The 27631-nt window shown below is 40.7% G+C and overlaps 1 protein-coding gene across 2 annotated transcripts in view; it reads right to left on the bottom strand.

Moving 5' to 3' along the window:
- Positions 1-27631, bottom strand: part of b4galt1 (beta-1,4-galactosyltransferase 1) — a 66331-nt gene that overhangs the window by 24806 nt on the left and 13894 nt on the right. The window contains exons 2-3 of one of the 2 annotated variants that reach the window (XM_008116626.3): positions 14201-14436; positions 6050-6094 (exon numbers count right to left, since the gene is read on the bottom strand). In XM_008116626.3, coding sequence (XP_008114833.1) covers positions 6050-6094; positions 14201-14436 — 281 coding nt within the window. The remainder of the gene's footprint in view (positions 1-6049; positions 6095-14200; positions 14437-27631) is intronic. The other variant, XM_003224648.4, reaches the window with a different exon arrangement.

The following is a 27631-nucleotide window of genomic DNA, read 5'->3' as shown; positions in this document are numbered from 1 at the left end:
AAGCCAATTAAACATCAAATTAGGTAATCATTATACAAATTAAGCACGAAAAATCATATTATACAACAAATTTGACAGAAAAGGTAGTTCCACGCGCAGTAATGCTATGTAGTAATTACAGTAGAATCTCACTTATCCAACACTCGCTTATCCAACGTTCTGGATTATCCAACGCATTTTTGTAGTCAATGTTTTCAATATATCGTGATATTTTGGTGCTAAATTTATAAATACAGTAATTACAACATAACATTACTGCGTATTGAACTACTTTTTCTGCCAAATTTGTTGTCTAACATGATGTTTTGGTGTTTCATTTGTAAAATCATAACCTAATTTGATATTTAATAGGCTTTTCCTTAATGCCTCCTTATTATCCAACATATTCGCTTATCCAACATTCTGCCAGCCCGCTTATGTTGGATAAATGAGACTCTACTGTACTATATTTACAAATTTACCAGTAAAATATCACAATGAATTTAAAACACTGACTACAAAAACATTGATTATGAAAAGGCAGACTGTGTTGGATAATCCAGAACATTGTATAAGCGAATGTTGGATAAGTGATATTCTACTTTGATTTGAAATAATTTCTGAGATAGAATAATGCAGAACAATATAATCTCTAAAACCAGGACAGTAAATAAAGAAATAAAGAAAGTAAATATATAAAGCAAGGAAATTGAAAATTCCACAAAGGAAACAATCAGGGCCAGCTAACACTTCCCAAGAAAGGATTCTTCAGAAAGGAAGCTGAGAAGGCAGTGAAGCACTGTGTATTACCAAAGTCATTATTATTACTATCATTATTATTATTATTATTATTATTATTATTATTATTATTATTGTGTTACGGTCAACCGTGAAAATGAATACAATCTGGCTCCAAGTATTCAAAAACACTAAAATCAGAATATATAAAAATTAATGTGATATAATAAAACAGAACAATACAATCTCTAAAATCAGAACACTAAATAAAGAACAACACTCTGAAAATAGGGGAATTCCACACAGAAAACAATCAGGGCCAGCTAACACCTCCCAACAAAGGATTCCCATCATCAAAGTCCGGCCAATCCTCTGTTTTCTCAGGGCCACAGACAGTAGAAGCACATAAAATATCGCAAACAACACCACTCTGAAAACAAGGGAATTCCAGACAGGAAAGAATCAGGGCCAGCTAACACCTCCCAACAAAAAATTCACTCAGGGAGGAAACAGCCAGGCTTTAAATCTGCAAGGCCATTACATCCTAATCATTTTTCCTAATTGCAGCATTCATATTTGCCTCCAACAGACAAAAAAAAAACAAAACAATCAGAAATATTGTATATTCACAACCTTTAGGAAATAATATCCCCTGATGGCGCAGCGTGTTAAAGCGCTGAGCTGCTGAACTTCTGGACCGAAAGGCTGCAGGTTTGAATTGAGGGAGTGGAGAGAGCCCCCACTGTTAGCCCCAGCTTCTGCCAACCCAGAAGTTCAAAAACATGCAAATGTGAATGCATCAATAGGTACTGCTCCGGCGGGAAGGTAACGCCGCTCCATGCAGTCATCCCACATGACCTTGGAGTCTACGGACAACGCCAGCTCTTCAGCTTAGAAATGGAGATGAGCACCAACCACCAGAGTCAGACTCAATTAGACTTAATGTCAGGAGAAAACCTTTACCCTTTACCTTAACTACCACCAATTCCTCAATACTTTATTTCCCATACCACCAGACTTCGCCACAGCAACGCGTGGCCGGGCACAGCTAGTTACCTATAAAGCTCTAAACGGTTTGGGACCTGCCTATCTTCGTGACTGCATCTTCATCTATGAACCTGCACGATCTCCAAGATCCTCTGGGAAAGCCCTCCTCTCGCTTCCACCTCCCTCTCAAATACAACTGGTGGGGACGAGAGAGAGGGCCTTCTCGGCCGTGGCCACCCGACTCTAGAACTCCCTCCCCGGGGAGATTAGGTTAGCACCCTCCTTGTCCACCTTCCGAAAAGAACTCAAGACTTAGATGTTCTGCCGTGCCTTTAAATAGACAGTTGTTTAAGATAACCAGCCCCGAATGGGATTAACAATCTATCCAGCACTTTACTACAGTCCTCATCTGCTGCCATATGATTATGCACTTTCGTTATCAACCTACCCTGTACTGCTGCATTTAGTCCACTCACCCATGAAGATATAGCAGAGTCTCGCTTATCCAACATAAACGAGCCAGCAGAACGTTGGATAAGCGAAAATGTTGGATAATAAGGAGGGATTAAGGAAAAGCCTATTAAACATCAAATTACGTTATGATTTTACAAATTAAGCACCAAAACATGTTTCAACAGAAAAAAACAGTTCAATACACGGTAACGTTATGTAGTAATTACTGTATTTATGAATTTAGCACCAAAACATCGCAATGTATTGAGAACATTGACTACAAAAACATTGACTACTAAAAAGCAAACTGCGTTGGATAACCCAGAATGTTGGATAAGCGAAGGTTGGATAAGCGAGACTCTACTGTAACAGAAACTGTGTCTAGTTGCTGGCTGATGTAATTATTGTTATAATGTTGCTGTTTTTACTCTGTTTTTATACTGTGAACTGCATTTTTATGTATTTTTTATTTTAATTGTGTTGTTGGGCTTTGCCCCATGTGAGCCGCCCCAAGTCCCCTAGGGGAGATGGTGGCAGGATATAAAAATAAAGTTATTATAGTTATTATTACTTGGGTTGCTGTGAGTTTTCCAGGGCATGTTCCTGACGTTTCACTCACATCTATGGCAAGCATCCTCAGAGGTTGTGAGGTCTGTTGGAAACTAGCCATAGCAGAGCACTTGATGAACCATCCTGGACACAGCATATAATTTGAGAACACAGAACTGCTGGACCACTTTAACAGCCACCATATCAAGCTATACAGAGAAACCATTGAAATCCACAAGGATGTAGACAATTTTAACAGAAAGGAGGAAACCATGAAAATGAACACAATCAGGCTACCAGTATTTTAAAAACTCTAAAATTAGGATGGTAAATAAAAAGCAACACTCTGAAAACTGGAGAACTTGTGACATGAAACAACCAGGGCCAGCTAACACCTCCCAACAAAGGATTCCCCAAAGCAGGAAGCAGCCAGTCTTTGAAGTTTCAAGGCTATTCAATGCCAACTTCAACATTCACCATTGTCTCCAACAGACAAGAGTTATTTCACTCTGGACCTTCCACAGATATATAAACCCCACTTGCCTAGTTTCCAATATACTGTACCTCACAACCTCTGAGGTTGCCTGCCATAAAGGTGGGTGAAACGTCAGGATAGAATGCTTCTGGAACATGGCCATACAGCCCAGAAATCTCACAGCAACCCATACTCTTTTCTGTTTCTCCTCTTAATACTCTAAGATTAAAAGATTTAAGAGTTTAGAAAAGTAATTCCTCCACATTTTATCTGAAAGGCGCTGATTCGAGGCTAGTGCTTTGCAACAGCTACCAATTTCAGGTCAATAGTTTAAATAAGGTTGGGCTTTTGTGTATTTTGATCGATTGCTTTCTATAAACTTAAAGAGCAAGGCTTTAAAAATATTGTGTGGACACATCTTGAGCACACACAAGGCAGTTTCCTCATGAAATTCCTTAACGCAGTATCCTCTGACTGATAACTAAGCAATTCAGAAAGCCAGCTAGACATCTGCCACGAGCAGCAGCTGTCATGTCTGGGCATAGAAAGGCTGTTGCTTTGCTCACTCAGCCGATCCCACACAGAGCTTTCTTTTCCGCAGTTACATGTCAAACAGCTGGTGCTCATTCATTATCTGGCACAGATATTACCCAAGAAGAATAAAAGGCCTAATAAGACTGGTGTCGCAAGCTAAGCAGGCTCAAAGCAGACTTGGACTCTGTTACTTCCCTGAGCTTCCAGGATAGAAGTGTCTTGCCCTGCCTTGTTTTGCAGAAGAGAGAGTTCATGTACTTGTTAATTTAAATCTCTCAAACGTGAACAGATTGAGAAATATGTTAACAGCAGATGCACATGCCTTACATTAATGAGACGATGGAGAATAGCAGCCTTGTTATTTCCATAAACATAGGTTTCACTCCAAGCTAAAAGGAGGTGGAACTTCTCTGGGGTTTATCAAACACTGCCCAAGTAGCATAGTAAAAATGTGTTGTTGAAGGCTTTCATGACCGGAATCACTGGGTTGCTGTGAGTTTTCCTGGCTGTATGGCCATGTTCCAGAAGCATTCTCTCCTGAAATCGTCAGGAGAGAATGCTTCTGGAACATGGCCATACAGCCCGGAAAACTCTCAGCAACCAAGCATAGTAGTTTGAGGAAGAATCTCTCTAAAATAGAGGCTGCACACTATAGCTGGTTAGTAGCCATTGCAATAAATCACCACTGACCGAAGCCAGCCTGGGTTGGATTAAGTCCCCGACCATCAATAGCCTTGTCTGTTTAAGGCAAGTGTGAATGTTGCAGTTGATCTGGTCTTTCCAAAGATATATAAACCTTACTTGCTTAGTTTCCAACAGACCTCACAACCTCTGAGGATGCCTGCCATAGATGTGGATGAATCTTCTGGAGAGAATGCTTCTGGAACATGGCCATATAGCCCGGAAAACTCACAGCAACCTAATTATCCCAAATGTTCTTCAGTACAGAGCAGCTTCCTAAGGCTGGATCTACACTGCCATTTAACCCAGTTTCTGAATGCATATTATCTGCTTTGAACTAGATTATGAGAGTCTACACTGCCGTATAATCAAGCTCAAATCAGACAATCTGGATTCAGAAATTGGATTATACGGCAGTGTAGATGCGTCCTGACAGACCAGTAATATAAAAGGTTTCCAACCAAGAGGAATCTTCAACTGCAACAAGAAAACACTGGTTTAGATATAAAGGACCACAAGCAAGTTGTCATGCTAGAGAGGAACTTCATACCATACCAGATGCCCATAGGATAAACATCACCGACTAGCACATTGTGTTCAGAAGCAGAAAGAACAGTGGTCCTCCACATTTGCAGTTCTGACTTTTGCAGACTTGATTATTCATGAATTTGAGTAAAATGTTCTCTCTAGAAATCCCTAGATCCTCCAATGTGACACTATAATAAATTTCCTACAGTCATGCTGGAGGACCTAGAGATTTCTAGAGAAGACAGCTCTCTAGGAATTTTTAGGACCCACAATGGGATTCCTATGTTTAGCTTCCAGCAAACATTGACCACAGAGCTCTGCTGGAAAACCTAGGAATTCATAGAGATGTTTTCTCTTTTTAAATTTTTTCATTTTTTTCACTTTCATGCAGGTCTGGTGCCCCTAATCCCAGCAAATGTGGAGGGCTGACTGTGTACAACAGTGGTTCCCAACCTTTTTTTTTTACCAGTGACCATTTTGACCAAGGACCACTTTCCAACATTAGTACCAAAAGGGTTATGAATCAATTTTTGGTCAACTTTAGGTTTGGTTTGGTTATTTGGGGTGCTGATTCAGAAAACTGCATTAGATAAATCACATCAGCTCTAGTTTCTGATACAGGACACATGCCATCCAGTAGTTACCATATGCTCGCCCACAGAAAACCATATTTAATCATCTAGAGCTGATGTGGTCTATCCTATACAATTTTCTGAATCAGCACCCCAGGAATAGGCCTAAAAATGAAGACACCAACAAAAAAAATTGGGTGGTGTTATTATCTGTAGTAGTAATGGTAAGCCCAGAGACCATATTTTAGTTCTTGTGGATCACTGGTGGTCCAAGGACCACAGGTTGGGAACCACTGGTATAGAAGAATCAGGACAAGATGACTAGAGAGCAAGGGATTGTAGAGTGAGCCAAGTGGCATAGTACATCAGAAAGTCAATTTACGCCCGGTCTCCCCCTGCCATTCATTAGTCTATCAGTTCAATCTCTGGTTTTTTACACATGCATTCTTCTCCTCTATCAGCATAATTTTTTGTCTAATACACCCCAGACACCCCAAAGTCAATACTGAAAATGCATCTGCGTTACCCAGAAAGTTAAGAGATGAGACATTACCATTGAAGCAGCAGGACGACCAGCATTCCTTCTTTCTTTTCCCCCCTATGAGATGCAGAGCACAGAAAGATGCAGATGAAGTAAGAATCACTCACACAAAAGCTCTCCTTGCTTCAGTGATTGCTTTGCTATAGGACATGTTTAACAAGAAAAAGGTAAGACATCCCCCCTAAAAGGAAGAGAGGAAAACAAAAAGAGGAGGTCGAGTAGATGCAGAGGACAGACAGACAAGGAGGGGGAGGAGGAAAAAAAGAGAAAAGCAATTGTCAAGAGAGCAAAGAAACAGGGCTTTCTTAGCAAGCTTTAAAAACTCATTGCATACAGTGCTTCCAGCAAAAATACCATCCGGGTCAATTAGGCTCACTGCCATTGCTAGCTGTGGCATACATACTTCATTGGCCAGAGCCATGAAGAGTACACAGGACATTCCGCTGTAAAGTTAAACCAAGATGAGTTATTCATTGACAAATTAGGCCAGAATACTGAGTAACAACTTTTGCAACCCAATAAAGAAAATAACTGCACTGTTACATTCTTTATATGCCTGTCCTTTGTATGCTTAAGTGTATCACAATTTCCCTTCTCTCTGCTTCATATTCTACAGACATGTTTTCCATTTGAAACTCAAAATACTAAAGTAAGTTTGCAAGTAGGCAATGGACTTATTTCCAATCAAGCATGTTTTGGATCAGGGAGGTATTATTTTGATAAAGACTTTACAAGGATAAATTTGAATCCACCCAGGAGAAAACTACCAGGAACTAATTTTTCAGGAGTAATAGCCCAAAGACCCATGCTGTGTTGCTAGGGCGGTGGTTCGCAACCTTTGTTCCTCCAGGTGTTTGGGACTTCAACTCCCAGAAGTCCCGATCACTTGAAAACTTGGATGTTCCAATGTGCCTTTGAATGACAGTTTGGCTCCTGATCAGACCTGCCCAGCACTAAGTTACTGTTTTGGTTTTTTTAGCACTTTACTACCACCCCCGGCCCTCTAGTCTATGTTTTGCACAAGCTCTTATGCCCACTTTTTTCAGCTACTGGTTGATGTCGGTTGATTATGTATTTTTATGATGTTTTTATTTTTTTCATTTTGTTTTAATTATATTGTTTATTTTTATACGTTTTTAATTGTGTTTTACCTTGTAATCCTTGTTTATGCTGGGCTTGGTACCCATGTAAGCCGCCCCAAGTCCCTTCGGGGAAATGGTGGCGGGATATAAGAATGAAATTATTATTATTATTATTATATTGACACAACTACGTTGTATGACAGAGCAAACAAGATAGATATGCTGGATTTTGTTTCACAAAATCACAAGTCGAACACTTCCCAAGTGTCTAGGACTGTGTGATGTATTTTCGGATGATGCGTGCTGATCCCAGTAGGGTGGCCTTTTGCAGTTGGCAGATCGTAATTTTGTCAATGTCTATTGTTTCCAAATGCCGGCTGAGATCTTTTGGCACGGCACCCAGTGTGCCCATCACCACCGGGACCACCTGCACTGGTTTCTGCCAGAGTCTTTGAAGTTCAATCTTGAGGTCCTGATAGCGGCTGAGTTTTTCCTGTTGTTTTTCGTCAATGCGACTGTCACCTGGGATGGCAACATCAATTATCCAAACCTTGTTCTTTTCCACAACTGTGATGTCTGGTGTGTTGTGTTCCAGAACTTTGTCAGTCTGGATTCGGAAGTCCCACAGTATCTTTGCGTGTTCATTTTCCACGACCTTTGCTGGTTTGTGATCCCACCAGTTCTTTGCTGCTGGCAGGTGGTACTTGAGGCATAAGTTCCAATGGATCATTTGGGTCACACAGTTGTGCCTCTGTTTGTAGTCTGTCTGTGCAATTTTCTTACAGCAGCTGAGGATATGATCAATGGTTTCGTCAGCTTCCTTGCACAGTCTACATTTTGGGTCATCAGCTGATTTCTTCGATCTTGGCCTTAATTGCATTTGTTCTGATGGCTTGCTCCTGGGCTGCAAGGATCAGGTCTTCTGTCTCCTTCTTCAGGGTCCCATTTGTGAGCCATAGCCAGGTTTTCTCCTTATCAGCTTTTCCTTCAATTTTGTCAAGGAACTTCCCATGCAATGTTTTGTTGTGCCAGCTGTCAGCTCTAGTTTGTAGTGTGGCTTTCTTGTACTGGTTTTTTGTCTGCTGTGCTTTGAGGAGTTTCTGATTTTTGACTTCAATCAAAGCAGGTTCTTCACTTTGCTTTACATATTCTGCCAGGGCATGTTCTTCTTTGACTGCTTGTTTGACTTGTAAGAGTCCTCTGCCCCCTGATCTTCTAGGCAGATATAGCCGGTCAACATCACTGCGAGGGTGCAGTGATTATTATTATTATTATTATTATTATTATTATTATTATTATTATTATTATTATTATTATTATTTACTAGCCGTTAGGAATTGTGGAAGCTGAAGCTCAAGATACCTGGAGGATCAAAGGTTGAAACTACTGATCTAGAGCAGTGGTTCCCAGCTTTTGTTCCTCCAAGTGCTTTGGACTTCAGCTCACAGAAATCCTAGCCCTCTTACCAGCTGTTAAGAATGGAGGGAGCTGAAGTTCAAGATACCTGGAGGATCAAAGATTGGGAACCACTGATCTAGAGCAGTGATTCTCAACCTGGGGATCCCCAGGTGTTTTGGTCTACAACTCCCAGAAATCTCAGCCACCTGGGTTTTGGCCTTCTGGGAGTTGGCCAAAACATCTGGGGACCCACAGGTTGAGAACCACTGATCTAGAGGAAGATATATAAAAGGAGCAAAACATAAATTTAACTCATCTGATCCAACTAAACGTCTAGATTCCTTGTTAAGACATGATAAATACGAAATATCAGGAAAGCCTGCTTAAAGATACAGTCAACTCTCCAGATTTGCTGGGGTTAGGGGCTCAAGGACACCCGTAAAAAGTGGAGTAAAAAACACCTTTTTCCTCAGGGGGAACATTTTCTGGGAATCTCCTCCAGCACAACTGTATAGTCAACTTCTACCAGAATCACACTGAAGGGCCTACAAATGCCTAGAGTAATGCTATCTCTAGGAATCTCTAACTCACCCATATGGCAGAAGTTGCCCACTGAATCACAATGGAGGTCCTAGAGCAGGCATCCACAAACTGTGGCCTTCCAGCTGCGTGGGCCTCCAACTCTTAGAATTCCTAACCATTGAACAAGCTGGATAGGGCTTCTGGGAGTTGGAGGCCCAAACACCTGGCGGGTCCAAGTTTGAGAATGCTTGTCCTAGAGCAGTGGTTCCCAACCTGTGGGTCCCCAGATGTTTTGACCTCCAACTCCCAGAAATTCTTACAGCGGATAAACTGGCTAGGATTTCTGGGAGTTGTAGGCTAAAACACCTGGAGACCCACAGGTTGAGAACCACTGTCCTAGAGATTCCTAGAGAGAGCATATGAATCAAATCTGCTACATCTGTAAAATTGAAATTGGCAAATGTGGGGGACTGACTGTATTTTGTATGGCTTTTCAGGATAGAAAACAGCAACACTAAGGGAAGGATGAAGAATCGTATTATCCTATGGTTCCCATATTCATGGGCTAAAGCGTACCTTGCAGAATTAAGTCACCATATTGGATGTATCCTACTCAGTGTCAACAAACTGAGAAGCTTGAGCAGAACTGCACCTACAGGACAGTTATGCCAATAAATGGCACAGTAATAACATGAAAGTTGAAAAAAGAGCACTCCTGGGATTCCCTAACACAGCTGCTGTTGGAACTAATAGGCTTGCAGAAATTCCAAATATATTTCTATTGCTAAAAAAACAAAATAAAAAATCAGGTCTTAACACTGAGTCTTGACTGATTAATCAAAAGGAAATGCAGAATGCTACAAACAATACTAAATGGGCTATCCTGCACTTGCATAGAGGATTTCTGCTCATTGATTTCGCTGCCAACTGGCTTTTCCACACAAGCCCTTTGTTATGCTAATATAAACCCATTACAGGACTGGGATTCTAATATTACTCTTCGTGATTCAGTTTCAGTACTATGATTATAGTGATAATAAATCACACTTTAGTGTTCTGGTACTAGGAGTTGTTTGAGATGCCAACCCAGTACTTGTCTAATATCTCCCCTGTTTCTTGTCCATATTGTGATCTCTAAAGTAGGGTGTTTGTAAAAGGCATCTTTCACACTGGAGAAAGAAATAGAACGGGATCATAACAGGAATTAACACTTTGATAACACATTTTTAGGTGGCAGAAATCACAGAATTTCTTCAGGAGAAAAGAAAAATAGTAGCAATGCCATGTAAAGATCCTTGGTCATCTCCTCACCAATGCAATCTTTATTCCACCATAAAATCCCAGTGTGATAAGACCTGAGAAAAATATAAATGATCTTTTCAAAATTAACTATAAAGCATGCTTCTAAATGCTGGTTCTAAACATCCCAGAAATATTTGACTGAAGTAATGCACCTGATTTAGAATTACAGTTAGAAATGGATATTATTATCTTTAGTACAGTTGTGTTATGCCACTATGTCATCTGCAAAACTGAGAAATGAGAATGAGATCCTTATGGTACGTTAAGAATGCTTGTAGTACATTTTGCTTCCTACTATTCCAAAAGACTCTGGAAGACATGAGCAAATAACTCGGTAAACTTAATACATTCATTACATATGGCAACATTCATTACTCACTGCAAGACAACTACAATCTGACTAATAAGAAGCACTGCTTGAATATCAAGCAAAAAGTGGGCACTAGAAATAATATCACAGGAAAGCTGACTAGCACAAACTGGGGATCACTACTAGACACAGTGAAGACATCTGCCCTTGCGCTTTGCTACTCTGCTGCTATGTACACATGTCCAGTGTGGAATACATCTCATCACATTAAAACAGTGGACGTGGCTCTTAATGAGACATGCCACATTATCACAAGATGTCTACATCCTACACCACTGGAGAAATTATACTGTTTAGTCAGTATTGTACCACCTGACATCTGCCGGAAACTAGCAGCCAATAATGAAAGGACCAAGGTACATCTCCAGCCCATCCTCTGTTTAGATATCAGCCAGCATGCCAACGCCTTAAATCAAGAAACAGCTTTCTAAGATCTACAGCAGTGGTTTTCAACCTGGGATCCCCAGATGTTTTTGGCCAACAACTCCCAATAATCCCAGCCAGTTTACCAGCTGTTAGGATTTTTTGGGAGTTGAAGGCCAAAAACTTCTGGGGAACCTAGGTTAAGAAATACTGATCTACAGAAATACTCGTAGGAACACTTCAGCAAGCAAGAGTCCAAAAGTAGCAGGCTAAAACCCAGAACCTCAATCCTTGGCTGATACCAGATGAGAAACTCCCTCCTGGGCACACAGAAGACTGGGTGACTTGGAAGCCACTAAACAGACTCTGCTCTGGCACCACGAGATGCAGAGCCAAGCTTTAAAAAATGGGGCTACAAAGTGGAGTCTGCGACATGAGAGTGTGGAGAAGAGCAAACCACAGACCACTTACTATAATGCAGCCTGAGCCCTGCCACATGCAGAATGGAGGACCTGCTCACAACGACACCAGAGGCACTCCAAGTGGACAGCTTCTGGTCAAAGGAAATCTAGTATAATGTCAAGTTTTTAACTTTATTTGTGTATATTTTTAATACGTTATAACTGTACCCTCAATTCATTTTTGACACGATAAATAAACTACAATTTATGATATGAAAAAGCCAAATATCAGGAACTGCAGAACTTGAACCAGGAGCTTTACAAACTAGTATTTTGCACAGTCAAAACTGCTGGTCATAGAAAGCAAGAACAGCTAGGACACTTCAAAAACCATCCCAAATTCTTTCGTCGTGGGTGGTGAAATCCATTCTTTATGCCACCAAATTTCTGGCTTTATGTCTACCTGTCCCTCCACCTCAGCCATTTCCCTTAGCCTAAGTTCCAAGAGGCTTACCATGTAATGTTGGCCCCTTACTAGTAACAGGTTATGCAGGTCTGCCCTAAGCTATTGTGAATGGTGCCTTACAAGATATGTGGTTTGCTATCACTTAAACAGAAAGTCATTGCTACTCTTCTAAAGTCACAATGATAAAACGACATTCTATAACTCAAATATTTCAATGAATAATGCTATCAATATAATAAAATCAAGAGTTTAAGGAAAAGTAGTCTGGCAACCAAAACCATTTTGTGTGTGTCGGGAGCAACTTGAGAAACTGGAAGTCACTTCTGGTGTGAGAGGATTGGCTGTCTACAAGGACATTGCCCAGGGAACACCCAGATATTTTGATGCTTTATTATCCTGTGGGAGGCTTCTCTCATGTCCCCACATAGGGAGCTGGAGCTGACAGAGTGAGCTCACCCACTCTCACCGGATTCGAAACGCCGACCTGTCAGTCAGCAGTCCTGCCGGCACAAGGATTTAACCCATTGTGCCAACTGTGGGCTCCTAACCAAAACCACAATACAGAATAAATACCATAGATATAATACAAAAGGGAGCCTTGATCAGCCAACAGCATTATTTACTGGTACTCAAAAACATTATCATTTTGATACAGGGATTAAACCTTTACATTGAGTTCTATTACTCAAATTTAATGCCCAGAATTTAAATCTATGGTTCCTGAAAACCTAAACGGGAGGGCAGCCTCAATCTTCAAGAAATGGGGCTGTTCAATTCAGTTTTCTGCATGATTGTTCCTTTCCATCTCCAGAACTTAAAAGAAATACTATCATGTCTAATGGCTCAAGACAGATTGGAAGAAAAAGGTGTAAGCTCCCACCAAGTGATGCACAGACTGACCAGTTATGGTCACACTATCTAATTTAAACCGTTTACAAAATTAAGGAAACAAACTGACCACCCATATGCTTTCTCGAGCTTTTGGAAGCTCTCACAGTGCCAACCACACCTACAAGGAGGACACTGCAATGGGAGAAGCAGTGGAATTTTCTCCCCATAGGTTATCTTGACTTGTCAGCTCATTCCTGACTTGAAGAACGGTGACCTATACACTTCAGAATGGCACTTCAGATGCTGAGCTAGGGGGGTTTATTGTATTTAGTTTTGAACTGTTTTATAGATGTTGGCTGGTGGTTTGAGGTTATAATCTTATTTTTACTGTACTTGTTAACTGCTTTCATAAATGTTCTGGGCCAAGAGAGCAAAAGGAACATTTTAGAAAGAGTGTGTATGTTTTAGTTTGGTTTATTATATTTTCAATAGGTGGGATAGTGACTGGTTGTTAGTTCATGTCAATGGGGATGGATTGTATAGTGGGATATTGTGGGGCTTTTGTTTTGTAGTTTGTATTTCATTTTTGTTGGTTTTTTAACTTTTAAATAAAAATATATACATAAAATTTATTTACTATATTTATTTATGCCTCACTTTTCTTTGCCAAAGGAGACTCAAAGCAATATGTGAATTTTATGGATTTTAACTGTTAATTTTAAAATAATACATTGATGTTTAATTCTATTTCAATGTTTTTATATTTTTGGATTTTAAATTGTATTGAAATGCTTTAAATTTACGCCAATTTGAGTCTCCTTTGAGAGAAAAAGCAGGGGATAAAAGAACAAAAACATAATTTTTTCTATCATGTCAGAAGCGACTTGAGAACATACTGCAAGTCACTTCTGGTGTGAGAGAATTAGCCATCTACAGAGATGTTGCCCAGGGGACGCCCATTTGTATTACCATCCTGCTGGGAGGCTTCTCTCATGTTCCCGCAAGCTAGAGCTGACAGATGGGAGCTCACCCCGTCTTGCGGATTTGAGCTGGCAACCTTCAAGTCAGCAATCCAACCTACAGGTCAGCAGTTCAGCTGGCACAAGGGTTTAACACACTGCACCACCGCGGATCCTTATAAACATAATAATAATAGGAATAACAACAATAACAATAACCTAACCCATACAAACATTAAAACATGATTAAATCTTGGCAGTATTAAAAATAAACTGTTTAAAACTATTTAAAATACACAAAAATACCATTAAAATCAAATGTTAATGGCTTGATTAAAACAGCATGCAGAGCAAGGGTCTTTGACCCAAAAAACCCCCTCAACATTTCACCTTCATTCAGTACAACACTGCTTATGTATTTACTTAAATACATATGCAACTAGAGAATAAGAATCAGTCAGTCTCTTACCTGGTTAATTACATATATACCATAATCAAGCTGTTGTCTTTGAAGAATGGGGTGGAGATAATACAGCCAGTATTTCAAGTGTTCATCTCGATTTCTGAAGGGAATAATAATTGCCACTTTCTGAAGTGCTTTGCAGTCCTTTGGGGTGTAGTGGCCTCCATCCCTGACTTCTGAGTTGTCCTTCTGCACATTCTCCAAATTCACAGTTTGTGAAAACTCCACACGCAATGGGCCAACTGAGAAGAAAAAGACCATAGGACAAGGAATTATTAAAGACCTTTAACAAAGTGGCCAATTCAATCTAGATTTGGTCCCAGATTTTAAAGGGAGTTTTCGAGATGCTGAATCATACCACTACCACCCCCAAAATGAGTTCAGCATATTTGATAGCTACTTTAAAGTTTGTACTGAAAGTCAGATCGGAATTACATATTATTCCATTGGCATAGAAACCATCAGACACCACTCAGGAATCCTGAAATCAATACATGAGATCCAGACTATTAAAAGGCACTAGAGACAGAGGTATGAAGCAAAGGAAACATTAATCCCAACATGGTTATAAAGCACAAAAAACCACAGAAATGAATCATCACTACAATAAGCACAAACTAAATCTGTAAGTCATAATTTCTATCTGATATCTGTGTGTGTGTGGAAGGGATGGAAGAAGAAGCACACATAGCTTGACTTCTTGCCATTCCTTTCTCTGTGATGGGTTCTCTCCCAAAACTACCACAAAATAGATTTTAAGGAACCAACCAAGAGAGGATGAGGAAAGAACTCATAATGGAGAGCAAAAGGAAAAGAGAAACAACTGGGGAGAAGAAAGAAAAACAGATTAGCAAATAATATACTAACTTCAAAGGAGAATAGATGCATTACAATCAGATGCAGAATTCAACTGACTCAACCAACATTAACTGTTTCATCCTTCCTTCTCAATACTTTTCTTGCCTTTGCTGGCTTTTTTGCTAGCTCTGTTTTGGGGTTTTTGACAAGCTGAAAGGGAGAGAAAAGGAGTCCAAGCGGTAACGGGAGGAGGCAATTTATCAACACATGATTAGTTGATAAAGACTTAAAATAGTGTATAACTACTAAAATAATGTATAAATATTGAAATCAATATAGTGTCCCTATTTCGCGGATTTTCACTTATTGCGGTGGTCCTGGAACGCAACCCCCAGGATAAGTGAGGGAACACTGTACTGATACTTGCCTGGTTTCACACTCTTATATGTATGTATGCACGCGTACACACACACACGCACGCACACACATCAGCATCATAAGCAGCTCTGTGTACCTGCAACATAGCACATGCAACAGGAGGCAACAAAAAGCAGTATTTAATCTTTCTAAGGAAACTTAGATGTGGTGGTGGTAGATTTGGATCCAAACATTGCTTTGTCTAAATGGGTAACAGGGAGATGTGACCTGTCCAACCATTTATACTCTTATGACTTCTAGGCTGGGGGACTGCACTGCACTCCAAGTGGAGCCAAGCCAGGTTTGAACATATTGGCACATGCCTTTATCACATCCAGGCTTAAGTAAGAGTCTCTTACGGTGCAGCAAAAGAAAGATCATTAAGTAGCCCACTTGAGCTTAACGCACACATGTATGCACACAGAGAAAATTGGCTGCCTTCTTCTTGACATGATCCCTCCCTCTGGTCTTGCTTGCCTTCTGCCATTCAGGAAGAACAGGTACTGATCCTTCTACATCAGTGCTCTGACTTGATCCTTTAGGCAATTTGACGCAGATGTATAGCAGAACCTCCTACCTCCTGAGGACATTGCAAGTTGCAATCCCTGGTCTGAATAAGCCTCTCTTCCATCAAGAAGCACGTGTATAACAGTGACATCTCAAGACCTTTCTAGATTGCTTCACCTTTCATTTCATCCCACAAACCCACAACCACATAACCCACAAACATCTCTCTCTCTGTTGTCAAGTATTTGGAAAACTTTGAATCACAGAATCTGAAAAACTGGAAGGCACCACAGTATATACTGAATATGTTTATGTATAAGTCTAGGAATTATAAGTCAAAAATCAGGCTCTCCAAAACCCTGGATCGACTTATCCAGAGGTCAATAAAAATACAGTATCTTAACTCTTGTATAAAAAAAAGGAACCATCTCTGAGGAGAGCAGTGAAAGGCAAGAGATAAGTCAGTCCTTGGAGAACCTTGATCAGGGGTCTCGAAACTAAGGCCCACAGACCGGATACAGTCTTCCAAGGTCATTTACCCAGCTTCTGCCCTAAACTTTAGACTCAGGGTCGCCCTAAGGTGCACAACAACAATCCTAACTAACTTGATTATCTCATCAGCCTTTCCCTTTCTGGCAAATGATCCTGAACTTATCCATGGATCATGTCAAAATCCATAGTTTTGGCCCCAAAACCTGCCCTCGCCTTATACATGAGGCCAATTTATACATGAGGATATGTACTAAGCAGAGCCCCCGGTGGCACAGCATATTAAAGTGCTGAGGTGCTGAACCTGCAGACCGAAAGGCTGTAGGTTCAAATCCGAGCAGCGGAGTAAGCGCCCACTGTTAGCCCCAAACATATGGGTCCCCCGGCGACACAGTGGGTTAAACCACTGAGCTGCTAAACTTGCTGACTGAAAGGTTGACGGTTCAAGTCCGGGGAGCAGGGTAAGCTCCTGCTGTTAGCCCCAGCTTCTGCCAACCTAGCAGTTCGAAAACATGCCAATGTGAGTAGATTAATAGGTACCGCTCCGGCGGGAAGGTAATGGCACTCCATGCAGTCATGCCGGCCACATGACCTTGAAGGTGTCTATGGACAGCGCCGGCTCTTCGGCTTAGAAATGGAGATGAACACCAACCCCCCGGGTCGGACACGACTGGACTTAATGTCAAGGGAAAACCTTTACCTTTACCTATGTACTAAGCACACTGCGAGAGTACAAGAACAAACAGAACTTATCAAGGGGGAGGGGGAGACAAATAATATTAGTCTGTGATCCCTTAAATGCCCACCCACACACAGTACATCAAGTCCTCATAAATCTTCAAACTGCTTTTAACTAAAGTTGGACAAAAATAATCACAGGGGTTCTTTCTGGGAAGAATCTGGGGCAACATCAGAGAGACTTGTCAACTCCATATATTCAGTGTCTTATATCTCACACTTCAAAAACTAAAACAAAACCAGTGTAGTTGAGAAAAAAAAGAAATTGATAGACGCTCCCATGCCACAGCTGTGTTACACATTTTCTTCCTTCTACTATAATACACAAAAATCTCTTTAACCATCTTAAAAGTGCCACTCTATGGAAAATTCCACAAGCATTGATGGGATTTACAAATTAACACTATATGGTTCTTCCTGCAAAAATATTAGTGTATATGAAGGACCCAGCCCAATCCGGATGTAAAGCTGAGAGCACGTGGGTTACATGAACATAGGAAGACTGGATCCAACAGATACAGTTTTGTCAGATTCTCCTTTTTATATATATAAAAAACACAACAAATTGAAACTTTTCATTCCTACCCTCCAGGGCATCAGAAAACGAAATTTCTTCTATCTTCCACGTGACAGTCCTTCAGATATTTAAAGCTAGCTATCAAATCTCTTCTTTGCCACAGGCTAAAAGTACCCAACCCCTTCAACTGTTTCTCATAGCTTACCACCTTGAGTAGGAAATTGGTAAGTCAACATTAATGGTAAGACCTAGCTCAATTTGGAACCAACCATCGGATTAAGGAAAATAAACCCAATACAGTACACCTGACACTGTGATGCATTGACACAGGTATCAATATTACTCACAAATGTAGAATTTGAAAGTGTTACTTTTTTGGTCTAGGACTAGTCACATTGGATAGTCCAGAGATTCAAACCTAGTTCTCCAGTCATAGTTCACAATGTCTCTACTAAATTTCAAAGATCAGCACACTCCAAGCTAAGCACACTAACTCTTTTTGGTTTTATAGGATTTTAAAAGTACGATAATTTTTAAAAGGAGGGAAGAAAAAATAAACAAGATGGGGAAATGCAGAAGATATGAAGAAGGTTCGGCATTTTCTGCACTGTAAACTGACCATATTTTGAGAAATATGTTTTATTAAAACTTGCATGTATTTAATGTGTAACTAAAATACTAGTACAGTAGAATCTCACTTATCCAACATAAAAGGGCTGGCAGAACGTTGGATAAGCGAATATGTTGGATAATAAGGAGAGATTAAAGAAAAGCCTATTAAACATCAAATTAGGTTATGATTTTACAAATTAAGCACCGAAACATCATGTTATACAACAAATTTGACAGAAAAAGTAGTTCAACACACAGTAATACTATGTAGTAATTACTCTATTTACGAATTTAGAACCAAAATATCATGATATATTGAAAGCATTGACTACAAAAATGCATTGGATAATCCAGAACGTTGGATAAGCGAGTGTTGGATAAGTGAGACTCTACTGTATCTTCTAATCAGTGAACAACAAATGGGGAATATGTATCTTTCCAACCTCGAAGTCCTTCCACCAGAATAAGTAATTTAAAACACCATGTCCTTCTATAAATACAAACAGGTTTTCCTAAAACACTGCTAGTGAGACTCCAAGGACAGAAATGTAGAACTGTATGCTGGTTTCAGCAGCCAACTGTTGTTTATCTTTGTTTTATGGTGAACTCTATAAAAAGAAATAAAGTTATAAATTGACACTGGGGAGGGCATGACAAAGAGAGGAAGATAATTTAACAAGTTTTATCTAAAATATGATCTGCAATGTAAAGTATGCAACAAGTTCAGGTTTTACAGACCTAACATAGCAAAACTTAGCATGACACAGGAAGAAGCTTTGCTGGAATTTCCTCCATTCTCAGGACAATTCAGGTCACTGAATGGGACTGACCATAAAGTGTGCCTCAGATCAAAAGCAAAGGCAAAGTTGGGACAAAGGGGGGGAGGAAGAGTTGTTAAAATGGGGCAGGTGTGACAGAAAGGAGGAGGAAGGAGAAATTAAGTTGTAAAGAAGTGGAGCTTATAACACCAATATATACAATGATTACTTTACAATGCATTGATTTGGAGGCAGAATCCCACCCCACCTGAGTGAGAACTGTTCTTCATTTGCAACAAGTGCAATAAGGCAAATGCATGTGCAGAGTGTTCCCTTCATGTGTCTGATCAAGCAGCATTACTTCATCCCCATCTTGAACCAAGCACAGGCGGCTTTAGGTATGAATTCTGGGAAGGGATCCAATGATGGTTGGGCAATGGAAGTAATGTTGGCAAGATAATAAAAAAAGCAAATAATAACTTAATCGGGGCTTGCAGCTTTTCTGTAAGCATAAGTAAGCAAACCAGCCTTGGGTTGCTGTGAGTTTTCCGGGCTGTATGGCCATGTTCCAGAAGCATTCTCTCCTGATGTTTTGCCCACATCTATGGCAGGCATCCTCTGAGGTCGTGAGGTCTGTTGGAAATTAGGCAAGTGGGATTTATATATCTGTGGAATAACCAGGTTGGGAGAAAGGACTCTTGTCTGTTGGAGGCAAGTGTGAATGTTGCAATTAGCCACCTTGAATAGCATGAAATGGCCTTGTAGCTTCAAAGTCTGGCTGCTTCCTGCATGGATGAATCCTTTGTTGGGGGGTGTTAGCTGGCCCTGATTGTTTCCTGTCTGGATTTCCCCATCTTCTATTGTTCTTTATTTGCTGTCCTGATTTTAGAGTTTTTTTTAATACTGGTAGCCAGATCTTGTTCATTTTCATGGCTTCCTCCTTTCTGTTGAAATTGTCCACATGCTTGTGGATTTCAATGGCTTCTCTGTGTAGTTAACATGGTGGTTGTTAGAGTGGTCCAGCATTTCTGTGTTCTCAAATAATATGTTGTATTCAGGTTGGTTCATCAAGTGCTCTGCTATGGTTGACTTCTCTGCTTGAGTTAGTCTGCATTGCCTTTCATGTTCTTTGATTCGGACAATGCTATGTTTGGTGGTCCCTCTGTAGACTTGTCCACAGCTGCATGATATATGGTAGACTCCTGCAGAGGTGAGAGGATCCCGCTTGTCCTTTGCTGAACCAGCCTTGTCTGACCCTGCAAGTCTCATCTTCCCCAGCCAGCAGGGCCAATAGCAAGAAGGCATAAGCTTTGCAAGACAAAACACCTGGCTTCCTACTTGGCATAGACCCTCCAAGTGGGAGACCAGTTATAAATATGAGAACTTGGCACAGCATCCCCATAGATAATAGATAAAAGTATATTTAGCATTCCAAAAACATATTGACACAAAACAAAAAGCACAAAATACAACGAATCAGGCAAAATTAGTCCTCTAAAGCACCTTCATCAACAAAAAGAGCCCCAGCTGGCATCCAAATAATTACAGCATTGGTGTCAGCCACATTTCCATAATAATTCTGCTTAAAACTTCAAAGCAAGCCAGAATATTAAGCAATTTCTTAATCATGATTTGTTATGAAACTGTTGATAATAGTTTCCCACTAAGATTAAATGGTTAGTTATGTTGAATGGATTATTTCCTCTCACCATGGAAGGAGAAGCAAAGGGGCTACAAATGTGGTCAAAAACCCTTTATTTACATCTCAGTGATCAATTTGATATACACACCAAAATTATTTGATGCAATTAGGTACAGGACTGGCAAACAGTTGACAAACAGGTTTTTTCTGTACTGCTCCTCCTCTTCTACAGGATGAAAACAAGCAATGCTAAATTAGTGTCTGGCTGCATAAATGAACTGGAAGATGGCCAATAAACTGATGCTCAGTTCAGACAACAAATAATGCGACGGTGGCTGGGTGGTTTGTTGTCCATGGAAGTGATTTTCATTCAGAGGTTGCGATGTTCATTCGATGCTAGACGCGGCTGCTACACTTTCTCTTGAATGATCAAGCTTGCAGTCTGTGGATTTTCTTTGAAGTCTCTCAGTCATTCGAAGTTTCTTTGACACCAACATATGCATTTTGGCAGCTTAGGGTAATGTGCTGGCTAAGTCTCAGTTGACCATGCGCAGAGAGGCTTCAGGGCAGACAAAACATCCATGCCTTTTGTGGCTCTGCTTTTGCCAGTGGATTTAGAAGCGGCAATTAGGAACTTCGTAGCTGCATTCTGAACTCAGTCTGGGCATCGTGATCACCAATATAGCTGCACTCTGTCAGCTGTGCGGGGTTTCCAATCCTATGCCAGTGTCACTCAAAATACTGGTTTTGATATTTAAAACTCAGGAGGGTTCAGGGAAACCAGGAGAGCTGAAAAACTATTTCCATATACTGTCCGAGGGAATTCCGGCCATCCAAACCAAGGAAGAGAGCCATTTCAGTGGGGGATAGCACCTTATCTATTAAGCATGCTTCCCAGAGAGATTTGACCAGAGTTCTTTAATTCTGATACCTACTAAAAAGTCCTATGGATTTTTACATGACTATTTTGCCACTTTGCTAGCTTATAAATTGTTGTTTTGCAGTTATTTAAGTTTACTTTTATCATGTCAGAAGCGGCTTGAGAATATACCGCAAGTCGCTTCTGGTGTGAGAGAATCGGCCGTCTACAGAGACGTTGCCCAGGGGATGCCCAGATGTGTTACCATCCTGTGGGAGGCTTCTCTCATGTCCCCACATGGGAAGCTGGGGCTGACAGGCGGAAGCTCACCCTGTTTTGCAGATTCGAACCATCGACCTTCAAGTCAGCAGTTCAGTTGGCACAAGGCTTTAACCCACTGTGCCACCGTGACACTAAAAGACATGTCTACACTTGTTAGAGACATGGTATCAAACCCAATAAACCTAGATATTGGAAATCAGATAGGCATACTTAGAGGACCCTAAGGGACTGTATGGAATTTATGGGGTCAACAGACAGCCTGAAGACACATAGTTGACTCTCAAAAACATAGATTCTGTATTCAGAGATTTAATCATCTATGCTTGAAAATGTTAAAATTCCAAAAAGCAATTCTTGATTTTTCCATTGTATATAAGGTAAAGGTTTCCCCTGACGTTAAGTCCAGTCATGTCTGACTCTGGGGGTTGGTGCTCATCTCCATTTCTAAGCCGAAGAGCTGGTGTTGTCCGTAGACACCTCCAAGGTCATGTGGCCACTGACATGACTGCATGGAGCATTGTTACCTTCCCGCCAGAGCGGTACCTATTGATCTACTCACATTGGCATGTTTTCGAACTGCTAGATTGGCAGAAGCTGGAGCTAATAGCGGGTGCTTATTCCGCTCCCAGGATTTGAACCTGCGATATAAGAGATACTATTTTACTACACCATTACATATAATGGGACTTGAGCATCCATGGACTTTAATTTCCACAGGCGGTGCTAGAATCAAACTTCAGCAAATATTGTGTATACCCTTTGTACATACACAAAGATACAATTTTTCAAAATGTTGCTGTTGGAAGCTGGTGTGTAGAGGAACAGGTCTTCCTAGTATATGGCTCAGTCACAGTTTCATCTGCAACACATCCTCCTTGATGAGGGAGGATGTTGGACAGGCTGATCAGGTGAGACGCTGAGTTGATGTCTCAACTCTGTATTGAGTTACTGTGTCATCCCATTCACTGCCAACATCCAGCCTGAAGCGAGATGCCTTTGGGCAATCTCACCAGCAAGGACAACATAGGTCCCCACTCCATTTCAGCTACTTTATAAGTGTAGTGTCTTGATTACACCATCCCTGATGATAACACTGCTTGACATTTCCACCGCCATCCAGCTGTATCCTTCCACGACCTTTACTAAAGTGGTCATGCCAGTTTTCCTAATGCTTCAGGCTGAACTAGTGCTAAAAACATCAGATGGAAAGTAGTCACTGATTACAGTAGTAGCTGTTTTTTTATTGTGTCAGAAGCAACTTGAGAACATACTGTAAGTCGCTTCTGGTGTGAGAGAATTGGCCATCTACAGAGGCGTTACCCTGGGGATGCCTGGATGTGTTAGCATCCTGCTGGGAGGCTTCTCTAGAGCTAACAGACGGGAGCTTACCCCATCTCGTGGATTCAAACTGGCAACCTTCAGGTCAGCAACCCAAACTTCAGGTCAGCAGTTCAGCCAGCACAAAGGTTTAACCCATTGAGCTCCTATGAGTAGCTGGTAAGAAGAGGACTATTGGCCAATGCCTCTGATATGAGAACGCCTTTGCTAAAGAAGACTTCATCAACCTAAATCAAGGGTAGCCCTTTCTGCTTCCTGCCACTCCCAACAAGTAATTACAAACATTGCTATGGGGTATCCTATTTCAACTGGAGGTTTGGTTTGGTTGTTTAGAGGGCAAAACCCCAAGCTTTATAAAAGACCTGCTCTTAGTAGATGGCTGCTGTGGCGCAATGGATTAAACCCTTGTGCTCGCTGAACTGCTGACCTGAAGGTTGCCGGTTCAATTTCATGAGATGCGGCGAGCTCCCGTCTGTCAGCTCTAGCTTGTGGGGACACGAGAGAAGCCTCCCAGCTAACACATCTGGCCGTCCCCTGGGCAACATCTCTGTGGAGGGCCAATTCTCTCACACCAGAAGCGATTTGCAGTATGTTCTCAAGTCGCTTCTGACATGATTTTTTAAAAAGTAGATTGTATCATCCCGTTTTCAATTCTTCTTAAGAGGTGTTAGTAAGAGGCATGGTTGGAGAAAATGGAAACGTATTGTACAGCCACTTTTTATTGTTAATTTTTATGTTGGTTTTTACCAACCTATTATGCTATTTATGGAACCTATCATCTATTGTTTTAATGATTACTGTATTAGTGTGAATTTCAATAGTTTGTTTTCAATTGTTTGTTTACTACTGTTTTATTGTCAAATTTGTTTTTGTCTTTGTAAGCCACCTTGAGTCTCTCCGGGGAGAGAGGGCAGGTTAGAAATAAAGTTGTTGTTGTTGTTATTAAAATGCAGGACACATGCAGACACAGTGGGATCCACTTTTGTGGCCCTTGAAGTCTTCAACTAGTCCCTCAAAATTCCCTGAACCCCATGATTTATCTCAAAAAACTAGTAAGGGTTTTTTTTCCTAAAAATAATTGCCAAGCTCTTCCCAAATCCCATCAAAATCTTCTATTCCACCCTTCTTTTTTTCCCTCTTGCTTTTCCTTCAAAATGGCAACAGGGCATGATGCTATCCTACTTCCAGTTGCCATTTTGAAAGAGAAATAGAGGAAAGACTTTAGCATGCTGTGTGTGAGAGTGACACACAATGGTGTTTGTAGAATGAAAAATGGCCCTTAGTCCCTGCACAGATGCCACAGATCTGTCAGTCATAGTGAAGGCCTACACCTCAAAATCTGGAACTGTTTGTAAAGCACTATGTGCATTGACACAGCTACAAATAACAAGCAGCAAAAATGCAGTTGCCAATGTAACTGTCTTCACCATGGTCCATACCACAGTTCTACATCTATTTTTATATTCCACTTCTCGGAAACAAGCACAATAGCCTGCCTTGCGCCATATAGAAACCATACCTGCTTGTTTCAGATCTTCTCCACACTCTGCCCATTTCTCACTCTGCTCAGAGCTATCCTTCTGGGAGATGGTGGCGGGATAGAAATAAAGTTTTATTATTTTATTATTATTATCCTCCTCTGGCCTGCCAACAGTCATTAAAATCCAGACGCTTCTTTGTTCACATAGCTGCTTTTACACAAGAAAATTAATAATCTATGAATCAAGGTCAATTTGAAAAAAGTGCCAAGATGCATAGTTTAGGAGTACAGGAAACAGGAAGGAGCGGTGGTGGAGAAAACATCGATTTACTTGGGGTGCACTGTCAAATGAATGCAGTTTGATATACTAAAACTAATAATAACAACAATACTAATAACTTCATTTTTATATCCCACCTCCATCTCCCCGGAGGGACTCGGGGTGGCTCACATTGGGACAAGCCTAAACAACACAGTTAAAATATAGCATAGAATTCATAAAAACAACATCATAATAAACAAAATAGACAGCACACAAAATAATAGTGTAAACACAATCAAGCCAAACACTGGCCTGAATAAAATGAATCTGCTTGATACAATTTTAGCTGCCATGGCCCATTGCTATGGGATTCTAGGAAATGTAGTTATACAAGCTTGTTAGCCTTCTCTGCCAAAGAGTGCTAGCATCCCTCCAAACTACAAGTCCTGGGACTTTACAGCAGACCATAGAGCTGGCCTTAGCCTAGGAGAGTTTACCAGATGTTAGGATTTCTGGGAGTTGAAGGCCAAAACACTTGGGGACACACAGGTTGAGAACCACTGGTCTAGAATACCTGCCGAAGTTAGTAATGGAACAGAAGATCAAAAGCAACTGGAATTTTCCCTGCCTTCCAAACATGGTTCCATTAGCAACCAAATGCACAAGATTGCAATTCTAGAAAAACTGGTACGGAAAGACAAGCACATAATGACAACCTATACACATCGACTGCCTGCAGATTTTCCAGAGCAACTTTGGGAACGTGTTTTCTTAAATGCAAAGTGGTCAGGGGGCTGTAATAAAAAGGGAACTGTGTACATAGGGGTCTAAACTGTGCTGTTAGATTGCTCAAGAAGATTTAGCCGTTTGTGTGTGCTACAAGAGCACATTTCATTTTCAGAACAATCAATATACTGCTCTGTTACCAAGTTACCAGGCATGGGCAACTTGGACCCTCCAGGTGTTTTGGACTTCAACTCCCACCATTCCTAACAGCCTCAGGCCTTTTCCTTTTCCCCTTCAGCCACTTAAGCTGTTGTGTTGTCTGTCCTTGTTAACTGTATAACTGTACAATCGGCATTGAATGTTTGCCGCATGTGTGTTTTGTGAGCCACTCTGGGTCCCTGTTGGGGTGAGAAGGGAGGGGTATAAATATTGCAAATAAATAAATAAATAGTAAGCTGACTAGTAAGTAACCCAGTTTTTTCGGCCTGATTTTTTGGCTGAAATTTCAAGATTTGTACAGTACATGAGTATTACCAAAAGAATAAACCACTTTCCCCATGAAGAAATACTAAATAACATAGAAGATTTGCGTTGAGGGTGTTGACAGATATTCAGGGGCCATTGGAGGCAGAGAAATAACAAGGTTTTTTTTCTCCAAAACTACAATTGTATTGAGAAACATTATTCTCCTTCTCATAGGTAAGACTAAAACTCTGGATCCCCTAGTGCAGTGGTTCTCAACCTGTGGGTCCCCAGATGTTTTGGCCTACAACTCTTAGAAATCCCAACCAGTTTACCAGCTGTTAGGATTTCTGGGAGTTGAAAGCCAAAACATTTGGGGACCCACAGGTTGAGAACCACTGCCCTACAGAAACTGAATGGCAACAGATTAATGACAGGTGGCAGAATGGGTTAAGCAGGACTGCTGACCTACAGGTCGGCGGTTCAAATCCGGGGAGCAGGGTGAGCTCTGTCTGTCAGCTCCAGCTTCCCATGCAGGGACATGAGAGAAACCTCCCATATCTAGGCATCCCCTGGGCAATGTCCTTGCAGACAGCCAATACTCTCACACCAGAAGCAACTTCTAGTTTCTCAAGTTACTCCTGACACAAAAATAAAATGACAAGTTAAAGCACATACCTTCTGACTCAATAATGTATAATTAATTTATGATGTTTGGCAAAAGATATGACAACTCTATTCAGTTAGGCTTGGTATGTCACTATTTGTGCTGGGCCGAACCAAGTGTCCATGTAAATTTCCATACTGCCTGTGCTTATCAGCCAGTGGATATATTTAGTCTTCTCAGCAACATGAGGTCAAAAGAACAAGTTCCACGGCGGTACTTCAGTTACGATGGTATCAGACTCCATCAGGAGCAACTCAAAAACAAACTGCAAGTCATTCACAGATGGTTAAGGAACACGGGCACTCAGCCCAGCTCTACAAGTCAGATAAAATTCCTGTAAGTTTTAATTTTTAAAAGAAATAAAAGTGATACAAGAAGACATGTAAGGTCTCAATCTTGCAACACTGAATAAGGACCTTCACCGCAGCTTAGTACACCAGACTACTGATCAGACATATATTATCATTTGACTGCTGCAAAATATTCTAAGAAGAAATAATGTCGGCAATACCTGAATTAGCTGACACTGTCTACTTATTACAAGTTCCTTTAAATTCTGATTGGTGTTGCTTTATTTCTCATCCATTTAAATTTTTTAAAGGAAATTGCATGAATAGAAAAAAAAACTTTCATAGAAATCTAATCTAATAACATTTTTAAAGAAGTTTATTTTGTGGCCCAGAATAATATTAAGTACAAAAAATAGTGTTAACTGTGAAACCAGACGATGATTAACAACATAATCCCATGCATGTCCATTCAGAGGTACACCTCACTCAGGACTTGTTTACACACACAAAAAAGGACTCACTTCAGATCCAGGGCTGGCTGTCTACACAAAGCACAACAACTGCAAGTGAGTTCTGCCCTTGGCTGAAGTTTG

This window comes from Anolis carolinensis, chromosome 2 (assembly GCF_035594765.1).
Source record: "Anolis carolinensis isolate JA03-04 chromosome 2, rAnoCar3.1.pri, whole genome shotgun sequence".
Taxonomy (NCBI): domain Eukaryota; kingdom Metazoa; phylum Chordata; class Lepidosauria; order Squamata; family Dactyloidae; genus Anolis; species Anolis carolinensis.
The sequence above is the reverse complement of the archived record's forward strand: the minus strand, read 5'-3'. Positions and strand labels throughout refer to the sequence as shown.